This window comes from Fundulus heteroclitus, chromosome 4 (assembly GCF_011125445.2).
Source record: "Fundulus heteroclitus isolate FHET01 chromosome 4, MU-UCD_Fhet_4.1, whole genome shotgun sequence".
NCBI classification, from domain to species: Eukaryota; Metazoa; Chordata; class Actinopteri; order Cyprinodontiformes; family Fundulidae; genus Fundulus; species Fundulus heteroclitus.
In genome coordinates this window covers 35,668,536-35,690,881 of record NC_046364.1, presented here as the reverse complement: position 1 = coordinate 35,690,881, position 22,346 = coordinate 35,668,536, and the positions used below count along the sequence as shown (strand labels likewise).

General features: G+C 39.0%; 1 protein-coding gene across 1 annotated transcript in view; it reads right to left on the bottom strand.

Annotated features, from left to right (window-relative positions):
• The window catches only part of LOC105930480 (insulin-like growth factor 1 receptor), a gene marked incomplete in the record, with an annotated part of 83,733 nt that overhangs the window by 22,131 nt on the left and 39,256 nt on the right, over positions 1–22,346 (bottom strand). The window contains 1 exon segment of the mRNA XM_036136479.1: positions 16,564–17,100. Coding sequence (XP_035992372.1) covers positions 16,564–17,100 — 537 coding nt within the window.

Sequence of the window (22,346 nt, the reverse complement as noted above, 5' to 3'; positions counted from 1 at the left end):
AAGTTATAGCAGCGTGCAACAGTTTCAACTCCAGACTTCAAATACTAAAGCTCATATCTAGTACTGGTAGTTTAAACGTTTAAACCAATGTAAGGAGTTTAATGCCCCCCCCTTTTAATTCGTTTAATACCAAACATTCGGGCTGTGTGATAAAGATCACAGCTGTGCGTTAAAAGATCAATGCAGGGCCTCCAGAAAAACAAGACCAGCTCAGCACGTATAGCTGTAACCTGTCAGCAGCCGAGTGGCAGGAAGATGCCTGGGCGTTTTAACCAAAACTGATGTTTTCTGGCACGGTTAAAACACGTTTTAAAAACCCACACAAAAATAAAAGAAAAAAAAATCTTCACAGTTGTAGTTTGCTGTAAATATCCTGCTCGTTTACTCATCAAATGGACGTTTGACCTGCTTATAAAAAGGTAAGAATGAAAAGCATGTCTCTTTCCCATGCCATGTTTTTCAGCACTTGTTCTGGGTGTGTGTGATAAGGTAAGTCTCACGCTGAAACAACGCTGCTATTATGACAATTCAGACTTTGGTCACGTACTATAACATACAATAACAGAGAAGAGCAGATGTCTAGACAGATGAGAGCCCTGTTGATTCATAAACATTGATAACTTATTTTCTTGCATTCGAACCACAGTGACCTTCAACCCGTCAGTTTTGACAAAGTTACACGCCGTCTCCTCGTTTGTAAGGGATGTTCTGGCCACGCTTTCTGTATTACTGAATTTTCTAGATAACAAAAACTGGAGATCGGGATTGAGCCACTAAATTTGGATCCGTTTCTCTCTATTACACAACACTAGTGTTTTTAAAAGTGTACAACTGCTAAAAAAAGAAAAAAAAAAAACAAAAACAAAAAATAGCCAATTAAAGCTGTTCAAAAAAAAAAAAAAAAAAGCAAAAAAGCTGTTTTCCCTCCTAATTCAGAACTGGAGTCAAGTTCAGAAAAGTGAAAATATCACTAACGTTGCCAGAATATCTTCCAGGCAACGTTAGACCACAACGTCTGACAACTAGGAATTTTTATTTACAACAAAGCATTGTATTGTTTTTGACTGGAACCCACTAGTCTGCCCTGCAAAAAGAAGAGATAAGTGGGGCTCTCCTGGTTTCTTGATTCCCTTATTTGTGTCAGCAATAATTTGCTCTACATTTTAGAGGCTTCATGTCCGGCACAACAGTCTGCAAAGTGTGCATTTTTTGTATTGAAACCCCAACCTTTCAGTCCACATCACAGTAACCTTACTTTTTACGAACTCGCTTGTGTAACAAAGTGTTTAAATCTGAGGCAAATGAGAAGCCATCTATCACCAGTGAAGCCCACCTGAAAGTGGAACCAGGAATGTGAGATGACAAAAGGCAGAGTAGCTAATTTACAACAGAATGGCTTAAAAAGAAAAATAACCCAGGTGTTGCAATTTCTAGAAGTCAAACTGTAGAGCTGGGAAATAACAACTGGCCTCAAATATCAATAACTAAGGAAAAGCTGTAAAGAAGATTGGGAGAAAACCCATCCAAATCATACTCAAAAGGCTTATTTTAAACCTTGGTATGGTCCACATATTCATTATTTTATGTGAGGATAAAAGAACCTAAAAATATTCATATTTCCTTTACATAAAAAAAGCATACACATTTATCACAACGCGTACTAATGTCCAAATATGTCACTTGTGAAAAATGCTTTGTTTTAGGTCATAAAATGATCCAAAATAAAATGCTGAATTATGTTTTGGTTTGCTGAGGATTGTCATCTTGTCATAATCAGAAATTACTTAACGCCGCTATAGGGAAACTAAACTTCAGCTCCAGAATCAAGAAGAAAAACAACTATGCCTAAAAGTATAATAGAAAAATATACTAAAAATAGATTAAAATAGATGAAAATATGATAAGAAACAAAGAATATAAAAACATCAATAAGGAATTTTACAATAGTGCTTCATAGCTTTTACATTGGCATTGTACAACTTGACGGCCACAGGTAGGAATGATTACCCGTTTCTCTCAGTTGAGCAGCGTTGAAGTGCGAGTATAAATCAGATTACTTTTCTTATTATTTTCTACTGACCCAACTCTGTCTACAACCAGGATTTTCTCTTAAGTACGGCTATTATTTCTTATTGCAAAGAATCTATAGGTCAAGCTACCTTGAGTTTTAAACCAGTTGACAAAAAAAAAAAAAAATGTCCACTTACTAAAAAACAAAGAGGGACTAACAAGGCGGAAAAACAAAACTCTGGTTTCCACAACCTGCAACAGCTTTTTCTCAACTTTAGAGTCAAAAGTCATCCCAGCGTCCTCCAGTTCTCAAGCTGCACTGGGTAATAAAATGCTCCAGTGCAGAAAAAGAACTTGCTAATATGGTTATAACACAACTGTGTTTATAGCCTTATACAAAGCATGATCTGTTTTGGCCAGACTGGGAGTCTGTGTGCAGTGTCGCTGGCAGACTTAGTCATTCAAGAAAAAGCCTACCAGAAGTGAGTGAGAGTGTGTGTGTGTGTGTGTGTGTGTGTGTGTGTATGTGTTTGTACTTGTAAGTATACCGTTGTGCAGAGCGAAACGTGACAGTAGACCAACGTTGTGTGGACAATTACTATTGTAAGGACATTTTCCAAGGTCCAAACGATGCAAATTGGGTTAGTGCTTAGGTTTAGGGCTAAGGTGTGAATTGAAGTTAGGTTAAGGTTAGGTATGTATTTGTGACCTTAGGTTTAGGGTTAGGGCAAAAAAAGCAATAGAAAATGAATGGAAGTCAATGCAAGGTCCACACAGTGATGCACATACCAACATGTACATCACTGTGTGCCAATTTGAATAACCACACAGGTCTGGATTTATTAACAACAAAACATGACCTAAAGTGCCCCGTCTATGGAGCATACCTACAGACAACAGACATCCCAACAAACTGGCCAGTTCATCTGTGCAAATGCAACACACGAACTGCCATCCAGTGCTCTCTGACAAACAGGCTGCGCACATCAAGCTTGAAGCAATACAGACAACAGAAAGGAAGGAGGCCATCAATCAGAAAAGTGTTTGTATTTGGATCTCCAACATCCGTGAAGAATCCAAACGGCTATGTTTCTTAAAATAAACAGACAATGTGCCAGATTTACAAAAGGCTTTTTAGAATCCTTTTGGTAATGTGATATTATTGAGAAACTTTGGAAATGTTTTCATTGCAGTTAACCAAGTACTTAATCAATTTTCATCTTTCTATTCTCTGAAACTTGCAAAATATCTGGGTGGAAAGAAAAAGGAAAACAGCTGTATTCTGTTTTTATCCATACAAATGATACCTTAATTGAACCACAAGGAGTTATTTATTTTAGCGGTTATGAAATATAACAATAGAAAAGCTAAAACTCTACCAAGGATGTGCTAAAACCAATTCCGGTCCTTATTCTCACAAATATTGCCAAGTTTGAGAACGTGCCTCTACATTTTTTTTTATTTTTTTTTGTACGAACTAGTGCCAGTCGGTAACTGGTGGTAGTGCTTGCTCACCCGTTCTCTTTTAATCAGCAGTTTGGATGCTAGAAGACCTAAATCTAAACAAAGAAAAATAGTCGTGTTGATTCTGTAATGTTACTATTTGTTCAAGCAAAAGGATGCTGCACTAGAGGGCACAGCAAAAAATAGTTTTTCGTCTCCAATCTACAGGGTAAAGGTTAAAAACTAAGAAAAAAATTTATCTCAAGCTGGTATTTTTTAAAAAAAATACCAGCTAAGCAAACTAAGCAAACATAGCTCATATATACCTACAACAACTTTACCCCAATTACTCGAACTCTCTCAGGTAACCTTGACACAGTAACCAGTATTATTCTCTAAACAATGATTCTTTCTGTCAGACCTACTCCTGTGGTACTTTTTAGTCAAGGAATCTGAATCAGGATTGGAAAAAAACAACTATGTTGTTTAAGCAAGTCCAAACAGAGTCTTTGGTGAATCTTCAGGAAGTTGCCGGGAACAAACATCTGTCAGATCTGACTCTACAGCACCATTAAAATCTAAAGGAATCTCTGGCATCCCTCTGTTGGCTCAAGACAAGGCTAATCAAATGCTTTATCCCCCCCCCCCCCCCCCAGAGTTTCCTGAGAAGCAACACAATAGCAGGATGGCGTTTACCCAGAAAGCTATCACATTAGCCGTTTCTTGATACCTGCAGCTTTGTGTTGACTTAACATGAGAACAGATATCACAATGGCTACAGCTTCAACGTGACAAAAAATGCTGAGAAACAACAAACCAGAACAATAGAACAATGTGCCTGTCGCTTCCTTTAGTTGTGTCTAATAGCGGCTTTTCATGAATAGTTTCCAGTACTTAAACAGGGCGTTTTATAAAACCATCTGTTTTGTTTTCAAAGCCAGACGGTCAGCTCAGAGCCATGTCATGACATCACACACGTTTGATCATCCCAAATACAAGGAGACAGTTTAACAGCACAAATGACATTTATTTCAGTAGCTCTTCAAGCAGATGTCTTAACATCACCAGCTCTGTTTCTTAAAGCTGATATTAATACGAAGAGATTAAAATCACAGTTTCAAGTAGGAGCTATTAACGATAACTGGCAATCCTAAAACAGATGGACATAAAGGAGTAAATTGGAAAATGTGTATACTCCATGATATAAGGCAGCATTTTGATTGGTTGCCGTCTGAATGAGTCCACCCTCATCTCTTGGTGAAGCCAGTTTTTAGGCCTTTTCTGCTGTCGTGAAAGGACAGATGCGGTGAAGGGGGAAGAATTCAACCTGACTCCTCCTTATCCTTGGCCCACATCTTACCTGTAATGGTGCAAGTAGATTTTGGAGATCAGGGAAGTTACGTGTTGACAGCATATGGTTTCTGAAACCAGCAGTGGCAAGATTGAAGAAAATAAAAGACACAGGAATCACTTATGACAAAGCAAATTCGAAGTATCTATCTGCTTGGTCAACAACAGAAACGCCAAACTGAGTCCATCCACCATTATGGTTTTGAAAAGAATAGACATTGGGAAAAGTCCAATGTAAATTTCATTTGTTATTACAGCTTCTGTTGACCCACAATACTACCTTGTTTCTTTGGAAAAATTACAGCTGTTCAGTATAAGGCCAGCCTAAAGTTTTGAAGTTAAATATAATAAATTTTATTTCCCATACATGCCCTTACAATTGCCTGACGTGTAAGACGAGTTATCTTCCATTTACCGCCGTTGCCTCTATAGGCTCAATTAGTCCGTTTGTGAGAGAGTGACTTGGGTTCTACGCTCTCGACGTTGGCGTGTGTGTGACAGACTGCGCAATCTCGTTGACCTGGCTACTTTGATGAGTCTCTCGCATTAACGAGAGAACATGGGCAACTTCAACATTTACAACATTCTTACCAAAAGACCTGTGCAGTCGCCACAGCAGATGCTTTTTCGCTTCTCCACACTGCTTTCATTTCAACTTGTCGCCAGAGGGAACAGACTTCTGCAAAGTCATCAAGACATGTCGACTACAGAGATGTCTTGATGACGTCAAACCTGGATGACTTTAAATTTTCTGCTGTTAAATTCTGACAAGACAGAAGTTGTAATCTTTGGACCAGAGTCCTCAAAAAATAAACGTCTTAATCAATCACTTAATCTGGATGCCATTAAATTGGACTCTGATAATTAAGTAAAAAAAAAAAACCTTGGTGTTATTTTTGACCAAGACATTTAAATCCCATATTAAAAAGGTTTCAAGGGTTTCCTTTTTTTTTTACCTCCAGAATATTGCCAAAATTAGAAATTTTCTGTCCAGGAGTGATGCTGAAAAACTAGTCCATGTATTTGAGGCTGAACTATTATAATTCTGTACTATCTGAAAGTCCACAAAATGCAGTTTGAAGTCTTCAGCTGATCCAAAATGCTGCAGCAAGAGTTCTGATGAAAATCAACAAGAGGGATCATATTTTTACCAACTTTAGCATCCCTTCATTGGCTTTCTGTTAAATCAAGAATAGAATTTAAAATTCTCCTTCTGACATATAAAGCCCTAAATAATCAAGCTCCCTCATATCAGAGAACTGTTTCCTACAGTCTCTAAAAGTAAAATGGGAGGCAGATTGTTTAGTTATCAGGCTCCTCTCCTGTGGAACCAACTCCCAGTTTTAGTCCATGAGGCAGACACCCAGTCTACTTTTAAAACTAGGCTTAGGTTATCCTGAGCTATCTTTTTAGTTATGCTGCGATAGGCTTGGGCTGCTAAAGGGCATCAGGCTCCATTTCTCTCACTGCTGAGTTCTCCTAGTGTTCTCCAATTTGTATTGTTTGTTGATATTTCAACTTTTAACTTTTTCTTCTGTCATTTTTTTCTTCATAGTGTGTACACCTGGTCTGGCGTTCTGTTAACTGTGACACCATCGAGGGGAGGCAGATCATCTGCCATTACCATCTAACATAGAGAGGATTCCTGGATCAATGTGTGCTTCTGTGCTTTTAGTCTCTCTTGTTGTGTCTCTGCTCTGTCTTCTGTAACCCCCAGTCCGTCGAGGCAGATGACCGTTCATACTGAGCCTGGTTCTGCTGGTGTTTTTTTCTTCCTGTTAAAAAGGGGAGTTTTCCTCTCCACTGTCGCTTCATGCTTGCTCAGTATGAGGGATTGCTGCAAAGCCATCAACAATGCAGACGACTCTCCCTGTGGCTCTACGCTCTTTCATGAGGCGTGAATGCTGCTTGTCAGGACTCTATGCAATTTGCTGGGTTTCCCTAGATAGGAAACTTTATGACCAATCAGTGTAATATGATTGAATTTGACTTTGTAAAGTGCCTTGAGATGACATGTGTTGTGAATTGGCGTTATATAAATAAAATTTAATTGACTTGAATATACGGTTATTTTCATTGCATTCATTACAAGAGCATTGTTTGACAAGAGCAAAACATCAGACATGTAAATTGTTTGTAAAAATTGATACACATTGCTTAGAACAAAGACATCTTTCAGGTGAACGGTGAAAAGTCTTTAGGGAGGAAGAAAATAAATCCAACAGCCTTCTAATCGAGCACCAGATTGCCATGTTGTCAATGATTGAGAGCCTACATCAGCATATGCACATAAACATTTACTGTTAAGAGTAGTACATTTGTAAGATAGTAGAGACACGCTGAGGTTTCAGATGATATTTAACTCGACTGGTCTGACTATTGTCTAGATAGCTGAAAAGTTAGTCTCGAGTTTTTATCCAATTGTTTTTTTCCAGTCAGCAAACACTTCGTACCTATGAACTAACAAGCTACAGTAATGAGAACATTCTAGTGATGAATACTAAAAGTTAGCCATCCCCAGTATCAGGTGTTCAAAAAGGGAATTCAAAGTGAGAAAAACATTTAAGAGGTCAAAAGTTTAATTAAATGCTGCAAACTAGTTTTAGAAATTCTGGAATCAGTACAAATGATCAGTGCTTCTCAAGACTGTTCTGAACTACACTAACCACACACCACCACTACAAATATACAGATGGGACTTTATTTAAACAACACTAAAGCTTATAAACCATATTTAACTTTTTTTCCATAAAACTACTAAAGTCGCTAAAGCAAAATAGAGGAGAAAAAGCCTTTATAACAAAATGTGCCAACTGCACAGCTTCAAATCCACAAACCAAAGACTCATCTGAATCTCTGGTCACAGCTCATCCCCATATGACGGTGTTAACAGAGGACAATTAAAGGCCACATAATTACAGTCGGCTCTTCAGCACAGCCAAACCCGTAATGTTTTCTTCCAGGGATTCCAGGGATGGGTGTGACTGTTCACTAAAAGCGGTCATGGATGGGCCTGGTACACAAAGCAGTACCTATAATTTACCAGTCCTGACAGCCTCAGAGTTATGGGTCAGGGGTCTATGGGAAACTGGGCATAATCATGCTCAGGAGGGTCGTATTCTTTGCTTCATATATCTGCTATTGGTGTTTAAATATATATTGCAGGAACCAAAATGTCAGAAGTGCCTAATTAAAGGCTACATTACCATTCTTTGCTCAAGTTGACAGTTTCCCTTATTGAAATGTTTGTATTAGCCGAAACTTGTTCTGAATAACGACGGAGCATACCTACCAGAAGAAATATCTGGTTTTTTTTATGTTTTAAAAAGTTAGTTTCAAAACAGTTAAATATTTCCATCTCCATTCTCATGGTTTAAAATCCTTTTAGTGGTATTCCAAATAAAGTAACGTAGGAACAAGAGCTTTTTTTTTTTTATCTAGATCAGGCTGTGCAGCACTTCTCCTCCCCTGGTTGCTCCTGTGCATTGCTGCTCAGCTGACCAGATGAATAATACACAAATTTGATATATTTGGCTATTTAGAATTATTTGCAGTCAATAAAACAGAAAGTCATCTTATTCTTTATCGTTTAACTATTGTGACTTTATCATCTGAGGCATTAAACTTGTAACCTTCTATTGCACCTTCAACTGTCAGGGGCTGAGGCCTCCTACATCTTGTTCAATCTGTCGCCTGTACCAAAACTGTTTACAATTCATTTAACAAAAACGGAACAACTAAATAAGTAATCCACACTTAATGAAAGGGATGGGTGGAACTCCTTTAGTTTTCACACCATACTTGTGTTTCTCTTAAGGTAACATTGCTTTAAAAGTAGAGCTGGAAAGGTAAGAGCAGTAGGTCAGCAACTGACTGCAGGCTAGCTACCTGAGCAGACAGTCCAATAGATTTACCAGCTAATATCAGCTTATTAAACTGAAGTTACTCAATAATAATTAAGTTGGGTAAAAATAGAAGCAAAAACTATAACTAAATTAAGTGAATGTTTATTATACATTTTGACACAAGTCTGTATCAAAACCAAAATGAACATTATATATAGCATTGAAAAGGAATAAAAAATGCATTGTTATTTTAGTGGCTGTATGATTGATTGTTGCTTTCCTGTTTAGATTATTTTATTCATTTTACTTTAAATCTTTAGGTAAGTATCATGATACTATTGTATTTTTTTCCTCAAAATCATCATGTGTAGTCACAACAATTTTCATTGGCTGGCTAAAAGTGTATTTTTAGTGTGAGTAGGATATATTTTGTAAGAAAAATCTAAATGATAATTGTAATTCACCATCTCCAGTATATATTCACACACTTTACCTATCATTATGTAAAGTTACTATGTATGAAGTACGTTAAAGTGTTGGTAAAAAATGAAATAAATTTTTAAAGGAAAAGTCACACCCACAAATTTACACTACCAGTCAAAAGTTTGCACTCACTTTTGTCATTCAATGGCTTTTCCTTATTTTTATGACCTTCTATTCACCAGATACAAAATGAAGACTTTAAAACTCAAAAGTATATAGAATTATTTATCAAACAAAATTGTGAAATAACATAAAACATCTTCTATATTTTAGCTTTTTCTAAATATACACACTCCAGTTTTAAATACTGCTTTGGTCACTCTTGGCCTTCTCTCAACGAGCATCATGAGGTTAGTCACCTGAAATGGTATTCCGACTGTCTTGAAGGAGTTCCCAGAGGTAGTAACAAAATAAAGACAAACCATTGGACGGAGAAGGCAAGTCCAAACTTTTGACTGGTATTGTAATCAACCCAATATGTTGACATAAGTTTAGAATAAATAAAACTTGTGAAATCTTAGCTGACATCCAACTGAGGTTTTGGTAAATCAAATAAGTTGAGCACTGTCCTCAAAAGACAGACTGCAAAAGTGAACACACTGTTTAAGTTCCTATAAGCTTTAAAAGCAAATCTTCAACCACAAGCCAAGACATGGTCTCAAGCCTCACACATGTACCTCCAGACTAGCTCGTATTAATGGAGACAGAGGATGTTGGCACTCTGTGTATGAAGGTATTGAGCGAATCATAGAAGTGATTAAACAGACACTGGTGTAAACTACTAGTTAGTAGGTTTACTTAGACCTTAAGCACTGGCACAAGTAAGATCCTCTTATGAACTCTCTGAAGGAGCTAGTCCCCTCTGACTTTTATATACTCCCTGATCAGAAACATCTCTGCCATTTGGCATTTTGCCTCACATTACATACAGCACCCAACAGTGTTAATCTGTGCAACATTCCTATGGGGCCCTTCTCTAAGTGGGCATGCCATAAAGTGCACAGGCGCCATAACACACACTGCGTACCGCAATTTCTGGCTTTTGTGCTGCAAAATTAAGAGCCAGTAATGCACATAAATTCAACAAAAAACAATGTGTGTTTTAATGATGTGACCAGCAAGGTTTTCCCTTGGAGCTTAATTTCTCAGACAGTTCTATTTAACCATGGATGTGCGTTTCCAGTGTTTATGTAAATGATAGGATTTGCTGACCCTGAGAATGTCACTCCAGGCGATCGCATTCGCTTTTATTCCTCCACATCCTATTAATCTGTTAACTTCCATTTGTATTGAGGGAATATTTGTTATTAACTGAATCCAGAACGGGATAAAAAACAAACTGAAGTCAGACCAATTAAGGCGTTATCTCAGGGCTTTTTAAAGAGGTTATAGTTAAAAAGGCAAGTCACTCCAAATGTTGTGGGAATGTGTTGATCCTGAATTAATTGTTCACATTTTACAGTTTACCAGTCAAATAGCGGTTTCATAAGAAAGTAAAAAAGATACAGATTTTTGCATTATCAACAATAATGATCGTCAAAAACCAATTTCTAAGCTCAGTTTCATGCATCTGGGATTTTGAGCACATTGTTTTCTGGAATAAACCCAATTAGAAAATGCACACAATCTTTACACATGGGATCTCTTGTACCATACAACTGTACCGGGTACTTTGGTGATCAACAAGAATCAGCAGAGTAGCTTGTCACTGGTTCTAACTAGTTTCTGCTCTGTCAGTTTCAGTCCATTTGTTAACTTTTAATATTAATTAGCCACCAACTCATTTATAACCAATAAGTGACCGTTTTTCACCATCTTGTACCTTACAGCACTATTCCACGAATAGATACATTGCACAGTGCGGACTCATCAACAACTACAGCAACCACTGGGGAAACATCCCAATGAGGGACTTCAGCCCGACTTAAACCCGGTAATGGCACGGTCTGCAAAATTGCTAATATTTATTCAGACAGCGTTAACTTCTTGCATCCGGCATGTTTTTCATAGTTGGCCATCCTGCGACTTATAGTCATAGTCAGGTGCACTTTATATATAAATTTTAAATGGCAATTCATTTTGACCAACATGAACCGAGGAAATAACATTACCGTCTACAGCCCCAAGAGGGCGCTCTAGACTTGTGAAAACTAATACTGCTCCTGTACCGCTTTAAAAATTAATTGAACATTAACTATAGACAACAAGACTGAACACGTTTGTATGTTGTTTTACTATTTGTTGTTTTATACTTCGTATGCATTCATGCAGCAGAGTGTTGCAATGTGCAAACCGTGTTCAGCAGTTGTGTAAGTTTGCTTACCAGATTAAATGTCAGTTTTTAGTCTTGAATTGGTGTTATACTGAATTTCTAAATAAATGCGTATAGTCCGATGCAACTTATGTTTTTTTTTTTTTTTACCCTCTTTATGACCACATTTTTTGACTGATGCAACTTATATTCCAAAGTGACCCTATAGTCCAAAAAGTATGGTAATGCTGGACAGAAATCAAAAATACAGAAATAAATACATGCTAAATTAAAACATCAACTAGGCCTGCCAATACCACGAAGGGAACAATAAAGTGTCATTTCAACTTTAAAAATGTAAGCTTAGTTTGTAAACCCCCTATCGGATAAAAACAACTCTTTTTCCTTCTTAAAGCCATAGTGGTAATCCTGTACGGAAACATTTTTTGTTATAGAAGATAAATAGGTCCTTCCATCCTGAAAGTAGTCAATAATATTGTATTCAGAAAAAGGAGGTTTATAAAATATAAATAAATAAATGGATCTCTGTGGGAACAGCAGGCCTGCAATAAACTCTGACCAATGACTGCCGTTTCGCACCAAAGGCCAGGGATTTGTCAGAGTTTTGCTTGAGTTTACTTTTCTGTCAGTTCGGGTCGTGTTAAGGGTGCTCCTCTTCCAGCTCGGTAAAATCCATCTCCGCCACGGTGAGTTGAACATATGAGAGGAAATGGCAAGCTGCTAGACTCTCCTCTTATTGGATGATACGGAAGAAACGGCGTGCTGGGGGGAAATCGGCTGCGTTGTCAGCACGGACTTTGCGAGAGACACGAAATGTTAAGCAACCAACCAATGTTTGGTGTGAACGTACCTTTAATGGGTGTGAAATTACGTCTATTAGTGTCTGAAAGTCTCTTTTCATTCCACCACCAGAAGCCACCAACATCAAACACTCAAATCCTACAAGCATTTAAGTTGTGAACATACTTTTCTATACCAATACCATTGATGAATGAAGTTCATCAAGACAACTACCCAACAACTAAAGATACTAATGAACAAACAGTAAGATGTCAGGTATGGTGAGCTCAAATGTAGCAGGGTGAGAAACAACCCTGAAAAAACTGTCTTGCTTAATGGTAATCCCTTCAAGCAGGGGTTAACAGATGGCAAAAATTCCTTCCAGTAAATCCCAGACCTACTTGGTACTTTAATTATGTGCTTTCATCTCCTCAGCCCATACAAAGTGCCGGAAAAAAAACATCCCCCCATGCTATTCAACGTGTGAGCATGTGTGCAGGTCTGCTCTGAGGGGAGAGAGGTAAAGTGAAACAACATGTTTGCTTTCCGGCGTGCATGGACACAGCCCCTCTTCAGAAGAAGCGTATGAGTTATGAATGAGACAAAACCAGAATCCCCAAAAAACAAATGAGGGGAGTAAACACAAGGACAATGGAGCCCCCGCCAGCACGGTTAGAAAACTTTCCCACACATGGAAACTGGCTTTGAACCTTTTTTTTTTTTTTTTTTTCCCCTCTTGGTTTTATGAAGCAGTTCAGGCCATAGCCCTTTGTAGAAACACTGACAGACTTAGCAATTTTCCTTTCCCTCATTTATTGATACGACGAAAGACTGAATATGGACATGAAATGCCACTGAATGGTCATGTGTGAGTAAAACAGAAGTCTTGTGGGCAAGGCGGACTCTCAAAAGATCCCAGATTAGATTAGAGAAGCTTTATATAGGCCCTTATCACAGCAGATGAATGAGGGTGATAACATGTGCCACTGTGGAGGGTGGGTTTTCTGCTACTAGTGAACTATAATAATAGTAATAATAATAATAATAATAATAATAATTATTATTATTATTATTTCTAAAATGTCAAAAGCTTTAAAAATCGCAGAATTTTCCATTATACAGTTCCTATATGTTGTTTTTTCAGCAACCTTTACTAAAAGCTCTTAATCATTGGCTGCTGCATGTCCCATACACTTGAATTCCAGGTACCTGGGTTGAACCTAACAGGTTAGGTACAGCCCCGGGTTAAACGTGCAGTTTTATCTTTTCCCCTCCTAAATGACTAGACGAAGTCTGAGTTGGGACACATAGAAAGGCATTTGCACTGTACGAGTGGTGTTTAGTCACAGAGAATCCAGAGAACCCTGCTCACGATATAGGTTCTGGTCCAAAGACAACCTAAAGGTCGTTAACAGGAGTTGCAGAGCAGTTATATCTCAGAGGCAGCGTGGAAGAACCACCGCTACTGCTTTTGACTCTTTTGATGACAAAATTGCATTTTCCCATGACAACTTCTGTTTCCTCACATTGACCATCAAGTGATATGGACTGAGCAATAAAGCGAAACCCGATTGGCTGGCTGTGTGTTTTTAGTTGTAAATACATTCACTAAAGCAACATTCAGTGTTTTGGGACCATTTATTGTGAATTTGAGACTGTGTCACATAGGCATATAAAAATTAAGACCTATTTAAAAAAACGTAAGACATTAACAAGATCATTCTGTAAATTTAAGGTGAAGAGTTTTTAAACCCTGGGGAAACCCTGTTTTAATCTCTTGGTTAAATACAGTTGCATTCATACCTGTCCTTGCGTACTGGGGATATATTTTGTAAAAGCTGTGGTGAATAATATTCAGGCAGACAGCATTTCATCTGTAATGGAGCCATTTGGCAGTTTAGCCAATCACTCCAGCAGTCGGTCTTCCTCACTTTAATGAAGACTGGCTTTATTACACCAAACTTCTCCAGTATACCTCCTAATAAACTCCAAACCGTGCAGCTGCTACAGAGAGAGTAGTTGTGCTGATGTCTGACATCAGTTCAGCAACTGATGGGCTTTTCAGCCCTGTCTGATGCACTGTCTGGTGAAATGCTCGAGCATCACCACATGGTTATACTCCACCTATCGCTGTTTCTAATATGCTTAAAACGGATAAACAAAACAGGGCAGATTTTTGAAAAGCCGACGACACAAAGGCAAAACAGAAAAATCGCCAACCAAAACGTCTCGTCTGTAAGGACGGGCTCTGAAAAACAGCTGAGATCCGTGCGACCCAGACACCTTAGGGCAAGGGTGGTGCAATCACCAGGATGCCCAAGCCTTGGCATATCTGCAGTTTAAAAAAAAAAACATTTGACCCAGACACTACGTTAATGTTCCTGGCAACAGACTGCTCAGATGATACTGGATCAGAGGTCTGTGTGTACTGAAAGCAGCGCAGAAGCCAATGAAGGGGCGATACCCGCTCGTTAAGGCTTAAAATGTCCGTGGAGCCGTTTGGTTCAAACGAGCCTGTAGCTTTTAGGGTTATTTTTCAGCAGTGGCATTTAGACTACAGACTGAAACGCTAAAGTAACATAGCTGCCTTTTTTTTTTTTTTTTGTACTATGGTGTTTCAGCATTGGTACACTGGATCTGTCCCTGCACAGGTATTGGACAGACACTAGTACAACGCTTTAGGATAAAATCACCTGTTCTGTAAGAGTTCAACAAAAATAATTTATGGGAAAGAAAAAAATTAAAGTAAAAATAATTCTTAATTGATGAAATATTCAGCAGGGTAAATATTTGATGTTTTAAAAGTTTTCCCTTTTTTCTTTTTTTCTTTTTTTACAGGGCAAGGCAAATTGGGCTGCTTGGGAATATTTCTACGATGCACAACCCATTGCTCTCATCAACGCATCTCTGAAAACTATTTGGGAGCTAAAAGAAGAAGCTGGTCTTTTAAGCAACTGATGGCAGCTCTTTAGAGAAGTAGAAAAAGATATCAAGATAAAATCTCTGACAAATGTTCCTGACACCTTGCACTATGAATTAAAGTGGTTTTGAAGGCAAAAACAATTTTCCAGCCGAGTATTTTCAGTACGTTTAGCAAGATACAAACTCTCCACTGGGTATATGAGGTTGAGGAATCAGGGTACAATTCACAGGTGTGCAGACTTGGACAGGTAAAACATGCTACGCTACGCCCCCATAAAGCTGAGACCGATTAAAAGACTTATTGAGTAGTCGACAAAATGCCACTAGTGCATAAAACAAACTAAAAAACTCAGGAATTGGACACAACCAGGTAGCCTTTTCACATTTGGACAGAGAAGTAGTGAGGTTAAGTAAACTGCAGCCCACACAAAGAGAGAATCATCGACTGATGTCGAAATAATTTCTCCACGACTAATGTGGGCAGAAAAGAAATAAAGTAACCAACACCCCCTTTTTCATCCAACGTACCAAACATATTCCACTTTTTTTGTTTCTTTTCCAGGATGCCCACACTCCTGTCACTCCAACAACCCACAGCGCAGCCCGGGCGCAAGTGGGCCCGTCAAACGTTTGCATCTTTGCACTTCGCCCGTTCGCAGACGACCGCGAATGTGCAACCATCTGCGTTGCGAGTGCGTCCGACGAAGAGCTGCGTCTCTGCACATCCGTACCTGCCAACTCCAGGCCAGTCCCTGCGACAGCTCCATGTCACAAGACAGACAACATTAACATGCTGAGTCTGCAGCAGGGCGCCAGTCACCAGGGAAACATTGTAGCTCGACACACACACACACACTCTCTCTCTCTCTCTCTTACACGGAGCCAGCCAAAACACGTCGTCTTAAAGGCACCAGCAAAACAAGTCGTCTAAAACGCTGCAGACGTAAACACCAACGGCAGCTTTGAAACATGTTGTGCGCAGACAGATTAATTACGCTCTTTCAACTGTTCATTAAGGAAGGTGGGATTAATCGACCCGGAGTGCAACAACCTTGACTTGTCGGCCGTCGTTAACGATAACTGCTCTTCACTTTTTAGTGTGTTAAAAGAGCTGCTGCAGGTTTCTAACTTCTACACTGAAACAGCAAACACGTCAGCAGAGGCTAAAAAAAAAAAAAAGATCGCCCGAGCTAACTTACTGTGAGCTTCTTTTTGTGACCTTAACTTGGGTCAACATTTGAGAGAAAACCCAGACCCCACACTCCACAGCTTTTTTTTTTTTTTGGCCCCTCTCTCAGCCAAAACACAGGCATTAAAGTGACAAGCAGCAGGCCACGGCTGCAGAGCTGTCTGTTAGGCAAAATATTTGGCATCCACACGAATGAGGTCAAAGGCTGGACTGTCTGCACAATCCTGTTCAAATCCCAGATGAGATATTACGAGTCAGAGTCAGCTTACCTTTTTGGCAGTGGTTGGAATTCCAGCAGCGGTAGTTGTAATTGTTGTTGAACATGGTCTTTCTGCACATGGGGCTGTTTTCCATGATGCCGGGACACACGTCGCTGCACTCTTTGGACTGCTTGTTCCCGGCGATGTAATTGTTGAACTCTGCGTCCATGATGAGGGACCAGTCGATGGAGTCCAGGTAGCAGAGCTCTGGGTTCTTCTCGATGCGGATGGCGCCGCGCGTTATGTTCCTCAGGTTGTACAGGCCGATGTCCTTCAGGCTGGTCATCTCAAATATCACCAGGGCGTAGTTGTAGAAGAGGTTACGGCCGCGGATGACGGAGAGGTTGGGAAAGAGCGTGCTCAGGCTGTCCAGGCCGGAAACCCTGAAGAGCAGCAGGAAGTCGGTTATCAGGGTCAGCTTGGGGAAGCTGAGGGTGCGGAAGACCTCCTGGTTCACGTTGTTGTTGTTTTTGTCGCCGATGAGGAGGATCTGCAGGTAGCCCTCGACCACTGTGCAGTTCTCCAGCTGTCTGAACTCACTGATGTCGTTGCCGATGTCGATGCTGGGCGTGCAAACTGCAAGAGGGAAAGACAAAAGGAAAGCGATCGGCCATGATTACATGGATATTACGCTGAATGTGTAAACAAGACCGAGGTTCTCAAACTGAAACTAAAGGGACCCACTGGTGGTACCTGGGCTGCCTTTAATGGCGCTCAAAAGACATTTTAGCATGAATTCTTTGCGAGGTGAATACAAACGTGGGCGACAGAGTCAGAAACGACACCTTTTACCTATGAAGTAAGAAGTTGCGAATGCCACCAAACCCAATTCGACTGTGTCCTGTTCCACGTTGGCAACCAATATGAATTTTCTAATTTATATGCCGAGTGGCCAGGCTAATTCCTATTAGCAAGACAAGCTAATTATAATGGCTGTCTCTGGGTTTCTTCCTTACAGCGTAGCAACATGTTCACTAAAGGAAGTTGTGTAACCGTGTGTTTAAAAGATTGAATGAGATACGAAGTGACAGAGGTAAAAAAATACATTTAACTGCAGCTTTAACAAAGTTTTATGTGCAAGGTAGCCATATTGGATTTTGAGGTATGGGTGGGTGGAGAAACGTCTGACGTTCCCCCTCTGAATTCAAACATCTAACAACCTTTCAGGTAATCTTCCCAACCGTAAACTTGAAAACTTCCACTTCTTAGTAAACGTATAAACTACAATATATCCTTCAACCAATAATGCAGCGCCAATGGATTAGAACATTTTTGTCTTTATGTTCTTTGTGCCCAAACAGCTCCAATAACTGAAAAAGCCCAAGTTTCATTCCGTTTTAAAATATTTTTTAAGATGTTGGTACTTGTAAAACTTGGTATTTACTGTAGTTGTACTTAATATAGAAAGATGCACTTTTAGTTATTTCAGTTTTATTTCCTTCTGCCCAACATCTTTATTAGCAAGACTCTTTAGAATTGTAGCAAAAACTGTTCTGAGAAACCAGGGTATTTCATATTTTATTGCCCCATTCTTTGCCGTTAAACAGACAAAAAGACACAAACACTCCATTCCTGCAACTGTGATGTTTTACAAAAAAAAAAAAAGTTTTATAAAACACATTTCTTAAATATTGACAGTATACTTGAGCAACAGCACAGATATTTGTCTTCCTTTTCAGATTTTTTTTTAAGCAAAGTCACATGGTGTGACAAAGTAAACACTTGGATCAGGTTTGATTCATGCTTAGTTTAACAACTCAATAAAAGGTTTGACTTCCCGGCTGTTGTTACTCAAGCGTTGGCCTCATAACCCCTCACAGTTGTGTTTCTCAGCATGCTTTTAACAGGCTTTCATAATGTCGTACGAAGGACTACAAACTCTTCTATCAAAAGACACCATTTAATTAACATGTACACGTTTGCTGTCCGAATATCAAACAGGCTAAACCAGAGTAAGGTTAACAGTTATACCCATGTTTTTTTACCTAGAAAAGAAGCTATAGACAAAGCTTATTTTGTTTTTATTCCTATCTAATTCAGAGTTCTGACCCAATGGTCAGATTGATTTTCTGTCTTGCAATGTGTTGTATTAGGAGCAACATTTTGGTCCATTTTGCTATGCAAACATTGGTCCACTAGAAGAGAGAGTGTCTATTAACAAAAGTATTTTGTTTAGCCAAGACTGTCAAAAAGATTTAGGTGTAGGGCATTTTAAACCTGACTATGCTCCATTGCAGCTCTGGCTGTCTGTTTAGGGCTGTTTCCCTGCTGGTAGTTGAACCTCTGTACCAGTACCAGGTTTTTATTTTATTTTTGAAGCCTCTAAATGTTTTTTTTCTTCGTTTCAGGATTGCCCAGTATTATTTGAATTACTAATATGTTATATCTATCTATCTATTCCCAGAGTTAAAAGGAAGACTTTATCGTTCCATTAACTGACTAGCTTTCCTGTCCATGCTAAAAAAAGCTTATCCCTACAGCATGATACCAACACCGCCATGTCTCAAAATGGAGATGATATGTTTAGGGTATTAATTTTCTGCCACACAAGGCCATTTGTACGTTGGCCCAAAAATTAACTTTTGGTCTTATCTGACCAGGGCGCCTTCTTCCACATGTTTGCTGTGTGTCCCCAGGGTTACTTCATGGAAAGCTGCTTACTGGTTTTCTTTCAACAACTCCAATCTTGCAACTTTTTCTTAAAGGCCAGATTTCTGAAGTGCTCAACTATTCATTCAACAGACTTTTCCACCTGAGCTGTGGTTCTCTGCGGCTCCTTCAGTTACCATGGGCCTCTTGGCTGCTTCTCTTTGCCCGGCCTGTCATTTTAGGTGAGTGGCCCCATCTTGGAAGGTTAGCAGGCGAGCCATACTCTTTCCATTTTCAGATGATAGAGCGAGCAGAGTTCCAGCAATGTGCAAAAATTGGGATTTTTTTTTAATGCTAACCCTGCTTTGAGTTTCTCCACACCTTATTCCCTGACCTGTCAGCAATGTTCCTTGGTCTTCATGATGCTATTTGTCCACTAACAAACATCTGAGGCCTTCACAGAACAGCTGGATTTATACTGACATTAATTATACACAGGAGCACTGTAATCACTAATGTCTAAGGATAATCTGTGCTGCTTGATGTAATTTAGGTGCATCAGAGTAAAAGGGAGCTGAATGTATTTGAATGCCACATTTACATTTTAGGTATTTAGCATCATGTATCTTATTTATTCCGCTTGACATTTCTGTATTATTTAATCATTCCCCAAAAAATATAACAAGTTTGTTATGTGACAAAATGTGAAAAAGTTAAAGCGCTTTAAGTAATTTTGCAAGAAACTGTGCATTAAGCCAGGTGTGCGATCAATTCCTAACAATTAGCAAAGAGGAGCCTAAGGACATCGCTAAATTTCACAAAGATTGGCTTTTGCAATAACTTATAAATGTAAAATAAAATGGAAATTCATTAGATTTGTGATTTGGAAACTATCCAAGATAGGGCTTTATGTCCAGCTATTTCAGTCTTGATCAAAATGTTGACCAATCACTGCTGCCAACAGAGCAAAGCTCCCAAAATAAATACACACAGTATTTCATGTCTACCATATTTTCCAGGCTATAAGTCACATTTTTCAGTTTGGTTGATCCTGCGGCTTATATATCAATTTTAAATGGAAAACATATTGACCAACATGACCCAAGTAGTAAACGTTTCTGTCTATAGCTTTAAGAGGGCGCTCTAGGCTTGTGAAAACTATACACTGCTCTTGTACAACTTAAAAATGTATTTAAACATTAACTTGAAGGCAACAAAGGCAGAACACATGTTTGTATGTTGTGTCAGTCTGCATTCATGTGTGGTGCAGCTCAAAAGGCCCAGACCGCGACAGAACCGAGTTATTGGGCTGTCCGTGAAGCTAATAACAGCTAGCGCCAGCTACAGGTCTGTTGTCCGGGCGTTTTAAAACTTCGCTGATGCATCTGAGCTTTATGTTGCTCTCAAACATCCGTGTTATACGTCAATAATTTTGGCAACTTTCGGTTGCAGAGGGCCATAACGCTGAAATGTGCTGATGAGAACTTTCCGGGTTGGAGTTGGTGGCTTTTTATGCTAATTTACCTCATTCAACATTCCAGGTATGTTTCATAGTATTCAGCCGATTGTGGATACAGCTGTGTAATTGAATAAGTTTGTTTACCAGATTAAAATGTCAGTTTTTTTAGTCTTGGATTGTGTGAAATAAATTTCTAAATAAATTTGAGTTATAGTCTCGTGCGACTTATAGTCCGAAAAATAAGGTGATTGTTTCGGTCCCTCACTAGAAATCTCTACATCTACTAATTGTTCAGTTCATACCCAACGATTATAAAATCAATTAAAGAATTTCCCTTCACTAGGAGTGAAATGTCTTGGCTCTGGACCGAAAGCCACACAACAAAAAGGTAGTTAGATTTTTTTATGTTCATAAATTGGAAATAAATGTAATATAAGTGCTATTGAGGTTTGCTGAAGAAATAAAACTTGATGGAAATGTGCTTACTTTGATTCCATGTCCACTTAGACTTATTGTAAACTGCAATAAATAAATTATTATTTTTTTTGAAGTTGTTAAAAAAAACAAATTTTTTTGCAGTGTATTTTCTGACTTACGCAAGTCGGTGTACGGAAAAGTTTGGTGAGAAAAGACGGTAATGATTGTTGATGATAGGTGGAGTGTTTACCTATCCAGCTCTTACTCTCACCTGGAAGATGGGCTCAAAACAATACTCAGCCTGAAGCCCCAGCAGCACCCACAGCAGCATGAAAGTCATCATCGCACATCACTGCGAGGTGGGTTTATACTTCAAAAGCTCGGGGGCATTGAGTCATGGAAAACTCGCACCAAGCAGCTAACAGGTTGTCGCACTACCACTTAAATGCTGGTCTATAAAGTTATATCGTATGAATGTGAAAGAGGGAAAGCTGGTGAATTTCCAGGAAAGTAAGAGTTTTCCTGATGACACATCACCATCGTTCGGAGCTTAAGGTTTAAAATTGAAAAAGCTTTTTAAATATCTATTTGCATGCCGTCAAAGCTGTATATAACCCACTATTTTACCTATTTTATGACAAAAATGCAAAAAGTATTACGTGAAACAGCAGTGACACCAGTAAACATTGGTTCTTATTGTAAATGCATAAAGCCAGTCCATGTGGCAAGCGGAGCGTGAATGCTTGAGACCTGAAATATAATATCCTTCCGAACAGTTCGGGGAAGCGGTTGCTAAGGGGCTAGTTCCCCGGTTTGAATCCCGCAGACCCTGGCTCCCTAAACAAAGACTATTATGATTAATTCAAGTAGTCCTACAGGGTTGAGATGTTGCACACCGACGTTGTGAAATTGATATATAGTATGGCTCTAAATTAAAAGATTAAAATACAATTCTTGATTCATGTTGAAAGATGATTGTTATGGTACAGGATTTGAATTCCTAACCTGCAGTAATGTAGTGTTATTATATAGGCAGAGATGATGGCACCAGTTTGATAAGAAAATGTTGACTCAGTTATGGGAGACTCCTAACGGCCCGGGGAAACGACGCTTGTGAACAACTCTGTTGCCGGAATAAGTCGTGCAGAGAGCAATTTGAGAGATTCTGATGAGAAATATTGTTTCGTTATTGCGGAGCAACTTTTATAAGATTGCAAATAAAGTTCAAGAGGATTGTGTGAAGTCAAGTTCAAAACTGTAGCTCATTCAAACTATGCAAATATTACATGCACTCATTGTTTGATTTCTTTTATTGCTCTGTAAACCC